The sequence below is a fragment of the Micropterus salmoides genome, unplaced genomic scaffold, assembly GCF_014851395.1.
Source record: "Micropterus salmoides isolate LMB-PRFRI ecotype aquatic unplaced genomic scaffold, ASM1485139v1 Ms_hic_scaffold_23, whole genome shotgun sequence".
Lineage (NCBI taxonomy): Eukaryota > Metazoa > Chordata > Actinopteri > Centrarchiformes > Centrarchidae > Micropterus > Micropterus salmoides.
In genome coordinates, this window is record NW_024041484.1 from 9,101,997 (window position 1) to 9,116,523 (window position 14,527).

Consider the following 14,527-nt stretch of genomic DNA (forward strand, 5'->3'; position numbering starts at 1 on the left):
GTTTTTTGTCACCACAGCTCTACTGCTCAGTCATTTCCAGCAGCAGGCAGCTGAGAAAAGACCCACGCAAAGCAAACAGCCCAGCACCAGACAACAGACAGACAAAATCAGCAACTAGCTGGTGAGCATAGTGCAGCATTTAGCAGCTAAAGAGACAAAGATTTCCCTCAGGAGTTGGTTGATTGCTAGGTCAGTGTGCACGTACTGTACTTCTGTACAGCATGTGCACATTACTGGACTGTTAAATGAGACTCAGCATCAGTAATGTTTCACACCAACTCAATCTGGTGCTTTCTTAACTAGTTATGTCACCCTTATCTGTCAAGGTGTCCTATTCCTTACATTTACAGTCAAAACAACATGAAGATGGGCTGGAAAAGTTACTGGAATAACATATAGTTACATGAAATTGTAACAACAATTGTCAACATAGTGTTCTGATGTTGTCACATGTTGATTTTATAACATGGATGGAGCCTTAATAAAAATCTTTTACTGTAAGTTTAATAGATTTTCATATAATAAGCGCTGGAGGTCACACCTTTTCATCTGCTATTAAATCACTGACTGACATCCCTTTGAACATCAAACCGCAGCTTCATGTTGGTGTTTTCAGCTCGATTAATCGCCGTGGCAACATTCTAGTTGTCTGGGAGCTTTAAAGTTGCAGTGAACCTGAACTTTACAACATCTGAAAGGCTCCGTCTGTCAGCATATCCCCAGCCTTTAATAGTTTAGTTAGCTGTGTGTGTTTGCAGTAATCAGCTAGCAGGTTGCCAACCAGCACCTGCCTCAGCCTGCGAGGCTAATGCTGTCTGTTAGCACGTTCCCTAATCCCCAATCCTAACAGGTCCAGCGTGATGAAATGCTTCTTTATCATCCTAATTCGGTCTCTTTTTTGTATTTTGAGGTAATAGGCAGAACAATAAAGAAAGGGGTCTGGATCCTGAACAGAGGGAAGGGGTTTAGGGACTTTTTTTTGTCATTTTGATTTATCACTGGAAAGATGATGTAACATAAAAGTCTATTTGCTCTTTAGTGTACTTACCTCTTGATGGATCTTCACTAAGAGTATTTAAACATTAGATACTTGTGCTGTGCTGCCACCTCTGGTTTTGAGGCTTCTTTTTTTCACACCTGACAGCATACAGATGGGGCTCTTTAGAAGCACACACACTTAGTGTTTACTGGGTTATCCCCATAGACTGTATATAAAAAGGTTACCCCCTGTGTGAATGTGTTTTGTATGTTTCAAGTCCAGTGTTCCATGACCTCTTTCCTTATGTAACATCCCATCTGTGTGTGTGTGTGTGTGTGTGTGTGTGTGTGTGTTCGTGTCCCATATTCCATGAAAAAAATAATAAAAAACAGTACAAGAAGTTAACGATTTATCCAAGGAGTAAGTCATGGACACAGACTTTGCCTGAAGTGGCCAGTCAAGTGACTTATTAGCATGTAATATCCTTGAGGTGTAGCTTTAATAATTCAGAGTGGGCAGCCAGAATTAGCAAGCAGTGAGGAATCAGGTTTCGAGCTGTTGTATGCAGTACAGGTAGCTCCTTCCTCTTTAATTGATGAGTTAGAGTGAGCGTTCCTGACAATGGAAACCTAGAAGGTCTTTTTTTGTAATGCTGCAGCAGGTTAGAATTAAGTTAGAAATTAGAGGTGGGCAATATGGATAAAATGCTCTCCTGTCATTTTTTATTTAATTTAATAATCAAGGTACTTTGTTGCAAAAAGTGTAAAAATCCAGCACTGATTTGCAACATTGCCCCAAATGGTGCGATGCATACATGATATTTATTTTATTTTATTTTATTTCACCAGTTAAGGTCCACCACCCTTGGTGGTATAAGCGAGAACTTTAAGGAATTATATAAGGTCTTATATTATATTATTACTATATTATTTATATATATATATATATATATATATAATATATATACACACATATTTGTAAGTAAATGTGTAAAAATGTTGAATGAGAAATGCAAACAAGACATTGTCAGACCCCCACCAACTTTACTCCCTCACTAATAGCCAGATTGTCTAACTCCTATTGGCTTCTCTCAGGTCTCTGTCAGACACAAGTCCAGCCCTCTTGACCTCTGTGGATTATGTTTAAGGGCAAGGGCTCAGCTTTGTGTTGTGCTCATATGTTTGTGTGTCTGTGTGCGTAAACCCGTGTCCGTCCAGGCATATTCGTGCTAAATATTCATGAACCAACTCAAGTGAACTGAGACACAAAGCAAAGCATGGTGCAAGCCATCTGCCAGCTGCTGTCATGTGATTTGCAGTTAACTGAGATATTCAATAACTTCTGTCTGACTAGCACAGGCAAAGCTTAATTCAATATAGATTTGTGTTAATACACAAATAGAATAGTAATTATTATTTTTCCCCCAGCAAAACAAAAAGAATGATCTAGCTTATTATAAACGACATTTTTACAGCTTTCACCTTGAATTTCCACCATGATTTGGCCTTACTGTCAAAAAGGAATGTTTCCATTGAGCTGGTATAAGTGCTAGAGGCCACTGGTGTGTGTGTGTGTGTGTGTGTGTGTGTGTGTGTGTGTTATCCTCATACACCCTGGCTCTGGCTGCCAGTCAGGTTGAAAGCCACCTTCCACCTCTCCCTCCTTCCTGCCCTGACGGCTTTGACCCAGGAAGCAGTCAGCGCTGTGACCATTGACCCAGTCAGAATTCCCCCATGGCAGCCTGTTTCAGCCTTTGCCACGGTAACTGTGGGTCCTTTCAAGGCTCTGGGTGTGCGGCGAAGGCCGTGCGAATGGGACACCGGTTGGTCAGCCATCTGAACAACAAGACAGAGAAAAAGAGAAGGGGGGGAAACTGAAACACTGAGTCAGCAGCACACTCTTTCCGGCTTTGTCTCTGCCCCCCTCTCTTGACCTTTGTCCATTTTTCCTGGCATTATTCCAAAATGCCCTTTGTGACATCACTGCCTAGCTGTTTCCATGCTGAACTGAGAGAAAATACAGATTCGAGGTCTTCATCATGCATCTTCATCTGTTCCTGTGAGCTAGTGGACGTTTTCTCACCAACCAGCAAATATCAAGGATGCATCCATTTTAGAAAATCAATGGAAATCCGCTGTAAGACCATCACTTCACATCCATATTGGTTGGGACAAATAATCACTGGATCTGTCTTACTGCAGTACTGATTAATTAATTTTAAACATGATCATAATTTGTAATTTTGCGATATGAAATTATATTAAATAGCAAGATAATCCTCACATGTAAGATGCCAAACGTTACTTAAATAATTAATTGAATACCACAATAGTCCTCGAGCAATTTTGGTTTCTACACAAAAAGTGTGTAATTGTTTTTAAGCAATCACTTTCCAAAAATCTGTCAGTCAGTTGAAGTGCTCCTCTGGATAATGTTGCATATTTATTATTAATCTTTTGGATGCAACCAATCATAGCTTCCTTCATCATGATTCTAAATGAAATGAAATTTCTGTGCCCTTGGCTGTATTCAGCCTCTCACAAGTTGAAGACTTGTTTGAGCATGCTGCTTTCAGATTTACACTGAAAAGAGTGATACAACGGATTGGCTCTTGATGTCAAGAGCAGCTGCCAGACAATAGAAACACAGTCCTGGTGAGCTGTAGTGAATTAAAACAGTAGCTGCTCATTGTGGCTGGGCCACAAGCAGTCAGGTCAACTTTCTCTCCTATTATTTGCATCCTTCATCCTTCCATCATTTCTGAGTCTCCTCATTCATCCTCTTGCTCTGGGCGGCCATTAGAGCATGGCCACACATTATACAAGCTGCTCCACACACAAATACACATATAAGTGCACCTGCTGGCTGATGTATTATAAAAGGGCTGTCTGTCTATTTGTGTGTGTGTTTGTGCATATTGTTATACAGTCCCCTCCAAAAGTATTGGAGCAGTGAGGCAAATTTCTTTTGTTTGTCATTTGGGTTTAAGATCAAAAGATGAGTCTGATACAAGAAATCAGAATTTCAGCTCTCATTTCCTGGTATTCACATCTAGATGTGTTAAACAACTCAGGACATATCATTCTTTGTTTGAACCCACCCATTTTTCAAGTGAGCAAAACTATTGGAACATGTGACTGACAGGTGTTTCTTGTTGCCCAGGTGTTGCCTTTTAGGTTGATTGTCCAAACATTAAATAGCTCTGCATGACTAGTCTTAGAAAATATAAGACATAATAAAGACTGCATTTCCTGTTAAAGAGGATAAACCAGCATGAAGACCAGAGAGCTGTCTATGGGAGAAAAGCAAGCCATTGTTAAGCTGAGAAAAGAAGGAAAATCGACCAGAGCCATTGGACAAACATTGGGCACAGCAAGCACAACAATTTGGAATGTCCTGAAAAAGAAAGAAACTACTGAGCAACAGACTTCGAACAGGCCGGCCAAGGAAAACAACAGTAGTTGATGAGTGAGAGCTGTGAAGAAAACCCCCAAAACATCAGTAAGTGACCTCACCAACGACCTCCGCAGTGCAGGGGTGAAGGTATCACAATCCACTGTTGGAAGAAGACTCAGAGAGCAGAAATATAGAGGCCACGCCACAAGATGCAAACCAACAAAGGAATTTGCCTTACCGTTCCAATACTTTTGGAGGGAACTGTATGAAGAAGTCATGATAGTGTACCTGTGGGTGTTCTTGAAGGACACACGTAAAAAGTAAAAAGGATGTAAATGAATGCAGTGGTTCGATCATGTTTCCTATAGCCCTGAAAAATAGAGTGAAGCTTTGTGTGTGTGTATGTGTGTGTGTGTGTCTGGGTCAGGGGGTGCAGTGGTCCCTCATAACCTCTCATCGCTGTCAGCAGTACACAGTATGGCACTCATAGACATTCTTCAGCTGCTTAGCCTTGGAGGTTATTGAAACTTTTTATTCGGCTTTTCCACTGCATGAACACTAAAGATGCTACCGCTGCTTGTTGTGCTCTCACTTTAGGTAAACAGGTAAACGCAAAGACAAAAAGGCATCTGAAGAAGATGTAGATGAAGGGATGCAGGTGTGTTGGAGATGACAAATAAAGATTGTGTAAATGTGTGTTCAGCCTCTAAGTTAATTTTTTAATTCATAGGTGTGCTGGCAGTGTAGCATCGATGTGTGTTGCCGTTTTTGCCATCAGAATCCAGAAGTCCAGTTTGTTTAATACTGATGCGATAGTGAATTCAAGACAACATTCCACGTCAGCAGCAGAGATGCAATTCAGCACATGAACGTGGGGGCAGTATGTCGATCTGACCGGTGTTCTGACGATCTATGCTGCCTTGTCTAAAAATGCTAACGTAGCGCAAATCGACATCAGAGTCTATCGAGTCGCTCTGCCCCATCGAAAAATGCTACCTTATGTGTTCCCTTTTCCAATCCCATAAAGTTATAACTCTCACAGTATTATATTCTGTTTTTTTAAATTATATTATAACATAATTTCAGGGGTAGCGTATTCAAATAGACTAATATCCCCTATCAAATAATGCTCCCATTACAGAATCATCTTATATTGCACCACTACTCACTCCTTGTGTACTGTACGGAGATGGGGAGCATGTTGAAATACTATATTATATATCTTTATTTAAGATATCAGGGGTAGCATATTCTGATAGACTAATAATTTTTTTTTTTTCATCATCAGCCTCTCTCTCGACGGCATTCCCAACAGCAAGGTTGCACAGATTTATGGGCGTGGAAACAAACCACGCTTGTGGGTCATACGCATGCGCAGAACCCCTAAGTAGCACATCTCGATAGGTAGCATAAATCGACAGAACACCGGCAGTTCAGCAGCAATCGACAATGCATCGCAATGTTCCACACACCATCCCAGGTGGTGGCGGTATGCAGATGGTTTGCCAACTGCCATTATATGCAAAAGACGAAGAAGGTCAGCAGCAGACTTAAAAAAAAGGAGATTAATGGCGGGATGTTTACAATAAAACTCCTGGAGCTAGTCCGCAATTACTGAGATCGTTATGATGCCTCATTAAAATCCTCAAGTGTCGCTATGTTTGGTTTGTTTACAATGTGCAAATTCCGAGGTTGTCAAGGAAGATGATCCGGTGTCAGCAAGGGATGATCCGGCGCTGATCTGCCTCCTAGTGGATTCACGTTTAATCTTCCAGGTACACACAAAGTACGCAGGCATGTATGTGAACAAAGCCGTTTGCGTTGCCGATGCCTGTCTACACCTATGCATTGTTAAAAAGCAAGTATGAACCATCAGCTGCCCTGCTGTCTAAATATCGGTATCGGCCATTGAAAAACCCATATCAGTCGACCACTACTCCAAATACAGAGAGATTTGCCTGGTGGTGATAGGCTTAACTAGCATTATGTGAACTTGTTTGGTAAGGACTTGAAAGTAGCGGATGTGCATTTATATGTTGCAGTGCCGCACTCTAGCTTCAGGAAAGTTAAAATCCAAAAATAAGTGACTATACAAGATGAGGTCAGGCGATGACTCAGTGTGCTGGTGCTGAGTTTGAGATGTGGAGAAAAAAAGTTGTGTTGTCTTGTGGGCTCAGATGTTCCTCTCTATTTCTGCTGAATCACTCAATGCCGCAAGTGCCAGCTGTGCATGCTGTTTGAAGTGAACCTCAACACTAAACCAAAAATTAGATTAGGAGGATTAGATTAGGTAGGTAGGAATGAAACTGGCTTTGTTGTTGTTGTTAGTGATGATGCAAAGTGATGAGCCGCATTTCTAGAGAGTGAGTTTGAGTGATTGTAAAGAGGAGTGATGTCAGCATGTGATTTGATTGGCTATCTTCCAGGAAGGATGAGATGAGCAGCATGGGATTGAAGAACTGACTCATCACCTTTTTTACCGCATCTCCTCATTTCTGGTTTCCCCTCATCCTCTTATCAGGTCAGCCGAGGGCTAATGCTGATGGTAATTATTTTATTTATTTATTTTTAGTTCATTGCCAGCATCAGGATCCAAAATGGTCTTTAAAATATAATTCCAAATGCCATGGAAGATGCAGCCATGTCAGCTTTAACTAACATATACGTTTTCGTGTGCATGGTTGTGTGTTTTAGTGTTTTAGAGCTTGTGCATGTAGCAAGCAGTGCCCCTCTTTTTAACTTTCATCAGTTTAACAGCCTGCTACAGTTTCACAGATTCTTCGTAATCTTCGTATTTTCCAAATTAGTATGAAAAATCAAGGTGAAGGTGTGTGATGTATGGGTTTCCTGCGTGTGTGTGCATGAGGAGTCCCCTGCTTCTCAGGCGGCCACTGTAATCGCAGTAATGAAACTGAAAGCAGGAGCCTAACAGGACTTGTCACATGGGGAGAGGCTGACAAAGGACCTCTGTGTGTGTCTGTAATGTGTGTTAAAGTGTGTGTATCTAAATAGGTATATGTGTATATGGACTATAGTCTGTTTGCGTGTGTGTGTGTGTGTGTGTGTGTACTTCCCCCTTTCATCTCTTAGAAGGCTTTAGTGAACCGTATCTCATCACTCTAAACTCCTCACATCAGTCAGTGCCAGCAAGAGGCTTCTCTTAGTGAACTGTGCATAAGAACTGCTCAGTTTATGTCTGTATCACTAATATTGCTGAATTGCTGGTGAATGTCACAGTTTTCATGCACCTGTTCTGTTAGTGTCTGTTAACTAAATACTGAACCCTAATACTCAGTCATGGTTTGTCTGTTTGGATAAAAATTTCAGCCAAAGCAACTAACTGTAACTAAAGGTACTGTTTCTGGAGAGGTTTACATATCCTGTAATTACAGTTCTACATTTTGAATATTAGTTACCTTCAGTCATTTGGCAGCCACTAAGGCGGACAAGTTTCCAGTACTTTAGCATAAACAGTAAGCTAGCACAGTTAGCATTTTCTATAAGAAACTAATATGCACCTCTGGCCATAAGCAGACAAGCTATTTGAGACCTAAAATGTTCAATTTGTGAATACGACTGTGCTTCCAATTTCTTTCTTCTTCTTACATTTAATAGAAATGTATGGCTGATTTCATCAATGCTTATTCAACATTTTAGAAAATATGCTCTTCCTTTGCGAGAGTTAGACAAGAAGATGTTTCTTCATTAAATATGAAGGCGGAGACAGTTAACTTAGCGTAGCATTGACACTAGAAACAAGGGAGAACAGCTAGCCTGCCTCTGTCCAAAGATAAAAATATCTCCCTAAGAGCAGACATGGGGACTGTGGTAACGGTTGTTACAGTTATTATTGATTGCCTAATAGTGTTAGCAATATTTTCTTGTTACAATGAGTTACGTTAGTCTATATCCATTTTTTTTCAAACATATATTCATGTTATAAGGCAAAATATATTTTTTTATTTTTTATATTGTATTGTAAGAGCCTGTTTAAAGTGATCATATACCGAAAAACTAATCAATGCTGATACTGTATGCTAATAGATGATTGAGTGAGGGTAATAAAGTTACTTACATTATTTGAATTCCTTAGATATACCTATGCAGTGTCAGGGTTTTTCTGGACTCAAAATGAGGTGGAGGTGGTATTATCCTGATCACATGCACACATGTACACATACCGTGCCCTCAAGTGGCTCAAGCAAACTTTTTTTTTTACGTATTAACAGAGTTCTAATATATGATTGAAGAAAATGACAATTATCATGTAGATGCATATGCAAAAGACAAATAAAGGTGCCCTGTTCAAACAAACATAAAGGTTCATGTGTTAATTTAAACAGCTAAAAAAACTGCAGGATTTTAAATCAAATAAAACATGAGCTCTTGTTTTCACTTATAGCTCACAGGGCTCCTCTTGCACAGTAGCTGATATGAATTCCTGAATATTAAATGTTTATCTGTAATTTTCTGTAGTGGTCCCAGTAACATTTGTTCTTACTGAAGCATGTGGCGTGGTTAAGCTGTTTGAGGACAAAAACATGACCACAAATAATGAATATCTTGTAAAACGATTTCATTCAAAATAAATAGTATTTTAAGTATTCCCCTCACAATTTTACAAGACACTTTTATAAGACAGCCTATCACTTTTTATTTATTATTTTGTTATTTTACTTAGTGATTTAAAGTATTCGCTTTTCTCATGTCATGTTCTTAGATGTAGGTAAAGTGATGAACTAATATCATGTTCTTCAGATGTCTGTAAAGTATAGTATATAAATACTGTTGGCCTATGGTCCAGCCAATCAGATGGCTCTTTTCTTACACTCACACATCAAGCTGCTTCACAATGTACATTTGGTAACAACTCCCCAAAACAGTGAAACTGTATGTACAAGAGTATGAAAGTGTTGAGGCATGTTTCTCTATGAGTGTGCGATTGTTCACATTTAGGAAGTGTGGAGTTAAATTTCCTGAAGAAACAGCCTGTGAGGAGCCTGCGTGTGTCACTCTAGAAGGTGGATTAGCGCTGTAAGTCTCCACAGGGCTGAAGGGCAGCCCTTATTCAACCAGGAGAAAAGAGTGTTTTGGGTTGAACCACAGAATGAAGCCTGCCAGATCATAATCACAGCTAAAGTCAGTCGTACTAATAATACACCAGCAGGACATGCTTCACACTAAGCTTATCCCTCACCTGTTTACAGTTAGTTGACATGTGTGATGCCAGAACTTGTATTAGTTGTGATACATACACATCCAAAAAATACTCAAATTATTTGAGATGTTACCCACCATCAGAAATCTAATGATGCACAACATTGATTAAACCAATTGTCTAGAGACAGTAATTTTGTAGATTTTAACCCATTAAATACAAATACCATAAGCCCATTTACCATTTCACAAAGCTATATTAAATGTACTATATGTTTTTAGAATTAATTTATTTTGACTTTCATTGAATTCAGTCAAGTGTTTTAGTTGTCTAAACTAAACAATATTTTTAAGGAACAGTTCAATAGTTCACTTTCCTGCCTAGAGTGAGATTAGAAGATCAATACCACTCTCATGTCTGTAAGTATTTGACAAATAGCCTGCTTAATTTAGCATAAACGCCGGAAACTGGCAGAAACTGCTAGCCTGGCCCCGTCCAAAGGTAAAAAAATCCACCTATCAGCTACCCTAAAACTCACTAAATAACACATTATATCTTGTTTGTTTGATCTGTACAAGTTTTTTGTTTAGTGCTTACTAATTTTAGCATGCTAACACAGTAGATGGTAAAAACATCACTATGTTAACCGTGTCATAATGAGCCATGGATGTATTAGTGTTTAAAGACAGCACCCCAGCCATAACTAATGAAGTTGCTCACTATCTCATACACCACAAAATCCTTGGCATCGAGTTATGCACAGAAATTGCAATACCCTGTGCCTAAATGCCAAAATCGCTTCACAGCCCAGCGCCATTCATGGGTGCTTGTTGTAACCATATTAGCATGCAGAGGTTAGCATTTAGGTGAAAACATCGCTCTGGCATAAGTAGAGCCTCAGTACCTTAACAATACAGTAAAGATATTGGAGGAATAATTACTGGAGAAAAAAATATATTGTCATAAAAAGTAATGTGGGATTTTCAGAATTGTTGCGATTGGGTTGACATGGGGTAGAAGATTTAAATCTTCCCCAAGGTCTAATTTTTTAGAGTGCATTAATGTACCTTGAAGAGCCAAGAAATCAGTGAGGTAAAAAGAGCAGAGTTTCTAAAGGCTGAATCAATTCAGTCTGATGGTCTCGTTATGGGAAAGACCATCATTACTCAGACAGATAATAGGTCTGACTGCATAGACTGTGGTGGCCTCCTATTAGGGAGGTTGTCGTCAGAATTTTGTCTGGGTTGCACCATTGTGTTTTTTTACCCTTTTTCTTTCTCTTCTATCTCTCTAACATTTTCTTCAATCCACCCTTGGTTTCTCTATGTATGGAGGACCCCGGGGATGTCGTAAAACTACACAAAGCAAACATTGCATCACACTGTGGAGATGAGCACAATCAGAAAGACTGGGCATTTATTCAAAATGGGGCTACAGTAATAAGACTACGTAGTTCCCTTATAAAATAAGCAACTACTGACTTATATCATGATACTATACTTAATTTGAAATGATCTACATTTGACTTATCAAGTTGAAGTCCATATGTCGTTACAATTCTTTTAAGTTTGCCGAAGTGAACAATAAGCCAGTGACTTAAAGCCCTTGGTGTAAGCAGCAGTGAGTACCTCTGTTGTTATAGTGAATTACAGTAAAGGCTCTCTGACAAGCCTTGGGAAGGTGGCCAAAAGGATTAATGCAGATTCACTCTTGTAATGCCCTTAACCAACCTACCATTAAATCACAGCCTCCTCAGATGACCTAAACACTCTGACTGTTATGTCAGTTTCACCTAATACAATTGCAATGCAACAGTTATGTACAGTTTAATCGTCACTGGTATAAACTTAAAGCTGCACTACTTCATATTTTCATTTTTACATTGAGTCAAATTACTAATGTGAAAGGGGACTCATAATGACAAACCTTAAGAGAATTATAACCCGACCCATTTTAGCATCGTTTAATCTTTGAACTCACTGTTTGGGTTTAACAGCCCACAACTTTACTGTTTTGGTTCACTCTCACTGCTTTCATCATCATTTCCAGATGCAGCAGTTAGGTGTTGTTAGCAAAAAAGTATCTGATAAGCCCACTGTGCAATGCCTGCCCAGCACCAAACAACAGAGAAAACAAAGTTAGCAACTAGCTAGTAAACATAGTGAACCATTTAGCAACCAATATTTAGCAGATATTTTACACAGGAGTTGGTGGAGACCTAAACAAGGATAAGAGAAGCACAGTGGTGACTCCAAATAAATGCTAACATTGCTCTGTGTTTGCTGGATGTGTAAATACGCAAGTGTTGGCTACCTCAAAATTGTAATTACTCAATTGAGTAGATAAAAAGGTTTTGAAAAGAAAGGTTTTGTTTATATCTTGGCATTTCATATGTTAAAATTCTGCTCAATTATAATATTATACAGCTATTCGTGTGATGTCAAATAATCCACTCATACATACTGAAACACATTGGCCCACAATGGACAGATTTTAAACTTAAGATAAATGCTATCTGTTTTTCCCCAGTAGAAATCTTTCCCACCTCATTCTTAGTTTATCAAACATTTAATACAATTGCAATTTCAGTAATTTACTTACCTACATTAATTTCCAGTTAATATAAGTTTTCAAAAAAAAAAAAATGTGAATCACAGTATATACAAATATATATTGTGACACATGGCGGTCAGATGAAAGATTAAACAGGTATATATTTCTGTTCTATTCTGCCTGTTTTCTCTAAATTATGTTTATCATTTTTCATAGACAGCAATGCAATGGATATGCAATTTAAAAATATGAAATAATGAGCAGCATCACACGCTGCTGCCCCTGGTTTTTTATGTGATTTGCTAGTCAACAGGAGCTTTTCCAGGTGAATGCCAAAATATTTTTTCTAGTATTGGAATAATAATAAATGGAGTGTACCGTAGCATGACAAAGAAGCAGAAAATCCTGATGTCAAAGCTTTAAACGCAATACATAATCACAAACCAAAATTACCTCGCTGAAAGACATTGCTGACATCACATATATCATTCACTGACAGTACGCTGACAGTAATAATGCTTTACTGGTGTAAAGTTACTGCAGCTAGGACACTGTGTCTCTCTTCAAGCCTGGGTCCCTTGGCCCCTCCCTGGCTCTGTCCTCTTTACTCATCAGGGTTCTGATGTCACACACACACACACACACACACACACACAACAATGCCACACCTGAGGATGTTTGCTACTGTCCTACTGTAGCTTAACTTTCCTTTTCATTCTTACCTGCTTTTCCTCTCTACCCCCTCCCCCCCCCCCTCCCCCTCTCTCCTCATACAAACACTGACTGTCCTTTCAGGCTATTCAGAAGTTCTATAGACTCTTGCTGTGATGAATGTGAGAGTCTTTTCTCAGTGTAAGCACACACAAAAACTGAACACTCGAGTGTTGCACACAGAACACAAACTGCATGCAAAGTGCCACATCCTTACACACACATACTGCCAGACACACTCAAGAGTTAATGCCTGCCAGCAACAATAGCAGCCATTTATGACTGTTCTGGGATTCTCAGGTGTCTCATTTATCTGGGTTCATTTGGACTGCAGCAGGAAATTCCTTTTTCTTTTCAAATACATGTCCAATATTATTCAGTCATATCCTTTGCTGTGAATAATCTTATATTTTTCTGTCAAAGCTTCAAGTATTTCTGATATTTTAATGCTCCCAATGTGTCCAAATATTTCCTTGGTATGCCTCCAATATTTCCACTTCCTCTTCAGATGGACAGTGAGTTCAGTGACGAGTGGCAGAGGTGCATCAAGGGAGGAAATGATGTAATAACAGTGTGTTTATTTGCACTAAGGCAAACAGAGCAATTCCTTAATGAAATCCAGGGCGGGACTGTTTACCCAGAGCTCTCTCTCTTCCTCGTGAACAGTGAGGGCACTGTACTATGCCTGCTGGAGAGTGTGCTGGCACTGCGCGTTCCGATGCACGCACACGCGCGCGCACACACGCACACACACACACAGCACTCATCTGCTTGTGAAAATATTACCTGTCTTCAGCTCAGCTACATTTTTACCATCAAACTTGTAATAATCAATTATGGTTTTTGAACATCAGACAAATTCTTGATCAGGCTTTAGATGCATGCACAGACAGCTCCGCTCTGCCTCTGTCTTCTTTACACACACATTAACAAACATCCACAGAGAAGAGTTGCCAAGGCCCTTGAAAATCTGGAAAGTTTGTGAATTTAAAAAGTTTAACTGAGGCTTAAAAAGTTTTTACAATTGGTCTTGGAAATGTTCCTGGCTGTTCATGGCTTGTCGATGAGGATGACAATGTCAGTATATGAAAATAAATTGTTAATACTGATCATGAGCATGTTAGCATGTACCTTTGAAGTTGGAAGTTAGATTTTTAGGTTTAATGTAAAGAAATGCTATCGCTAAGGAGCTGAAAGTAAGGAAGAAATCCAGCATTATGTTTGTCCAGTTAAAAATCTCACTGTGTTTGTCTGTTTCTGTCTACCAGGATCCGTCCTCAGCTGGCCAAAGAGAAGATCGAGGGCTGTCACATCTGCACCTATGTGATGCCCGGGGAGCCACAGGTGTTCTTGGGTAAGGACAAGGCCTTCACCTACGACCATGTCTTTGACATGGACAGCCAGCAAGAAGCCATCTACACCCACTGCACTGAGAAACTCATTGAAGGCTGCTTTGAGGGCTACAACGCCACTATCTTTGCATATGGACAGGTTGGTCAGCTTTTCTCTTGCATGCCACTGCATCAGCACAGCGGTGTGGTGCACATACACTCACACTTTCACATTGGCTGGCGTTTCCACTTTGCATGGCTCAAGGGGAGGGAGCTGCTTTCAGCATCCCAAGATTTATGGCGGCATGTGATATGAAGCTGATTTCATTTCATATCATCAGATGAGCAATAAGGGAGTGAACAGGCCCTCACAGCTGCGCCTGCTCTGTCAATACACTT

General features: G+C 39.7%; 1 protein-coding gene across 3 annotated transcripts in view; it reads left to right on the forward strand.

Annotated features, from left to right (window-relative positions):
* The window catches only part of LOC119918015 (kinesin-like protein KIF21A), a 39,889-nt gene that overhangs the window by 2,693 nt on the left and 22,669 nt on the right, over positions 1-14,527 (forward strand). For all 3 annotated transcript variants that reach the window (XM_038738510.1, XM_038738509.1, XM_038738511.1), the window contains exon 2: positions 14,066-14,288. In XM_038738510.1, coding sequence (XP_038594438.1) covers positions 14,066-14,288 — 223 coding nt within the window. The remainder of the gene's footprint in view (positions 1-14,065; positions 14,289-14,527) is intronic.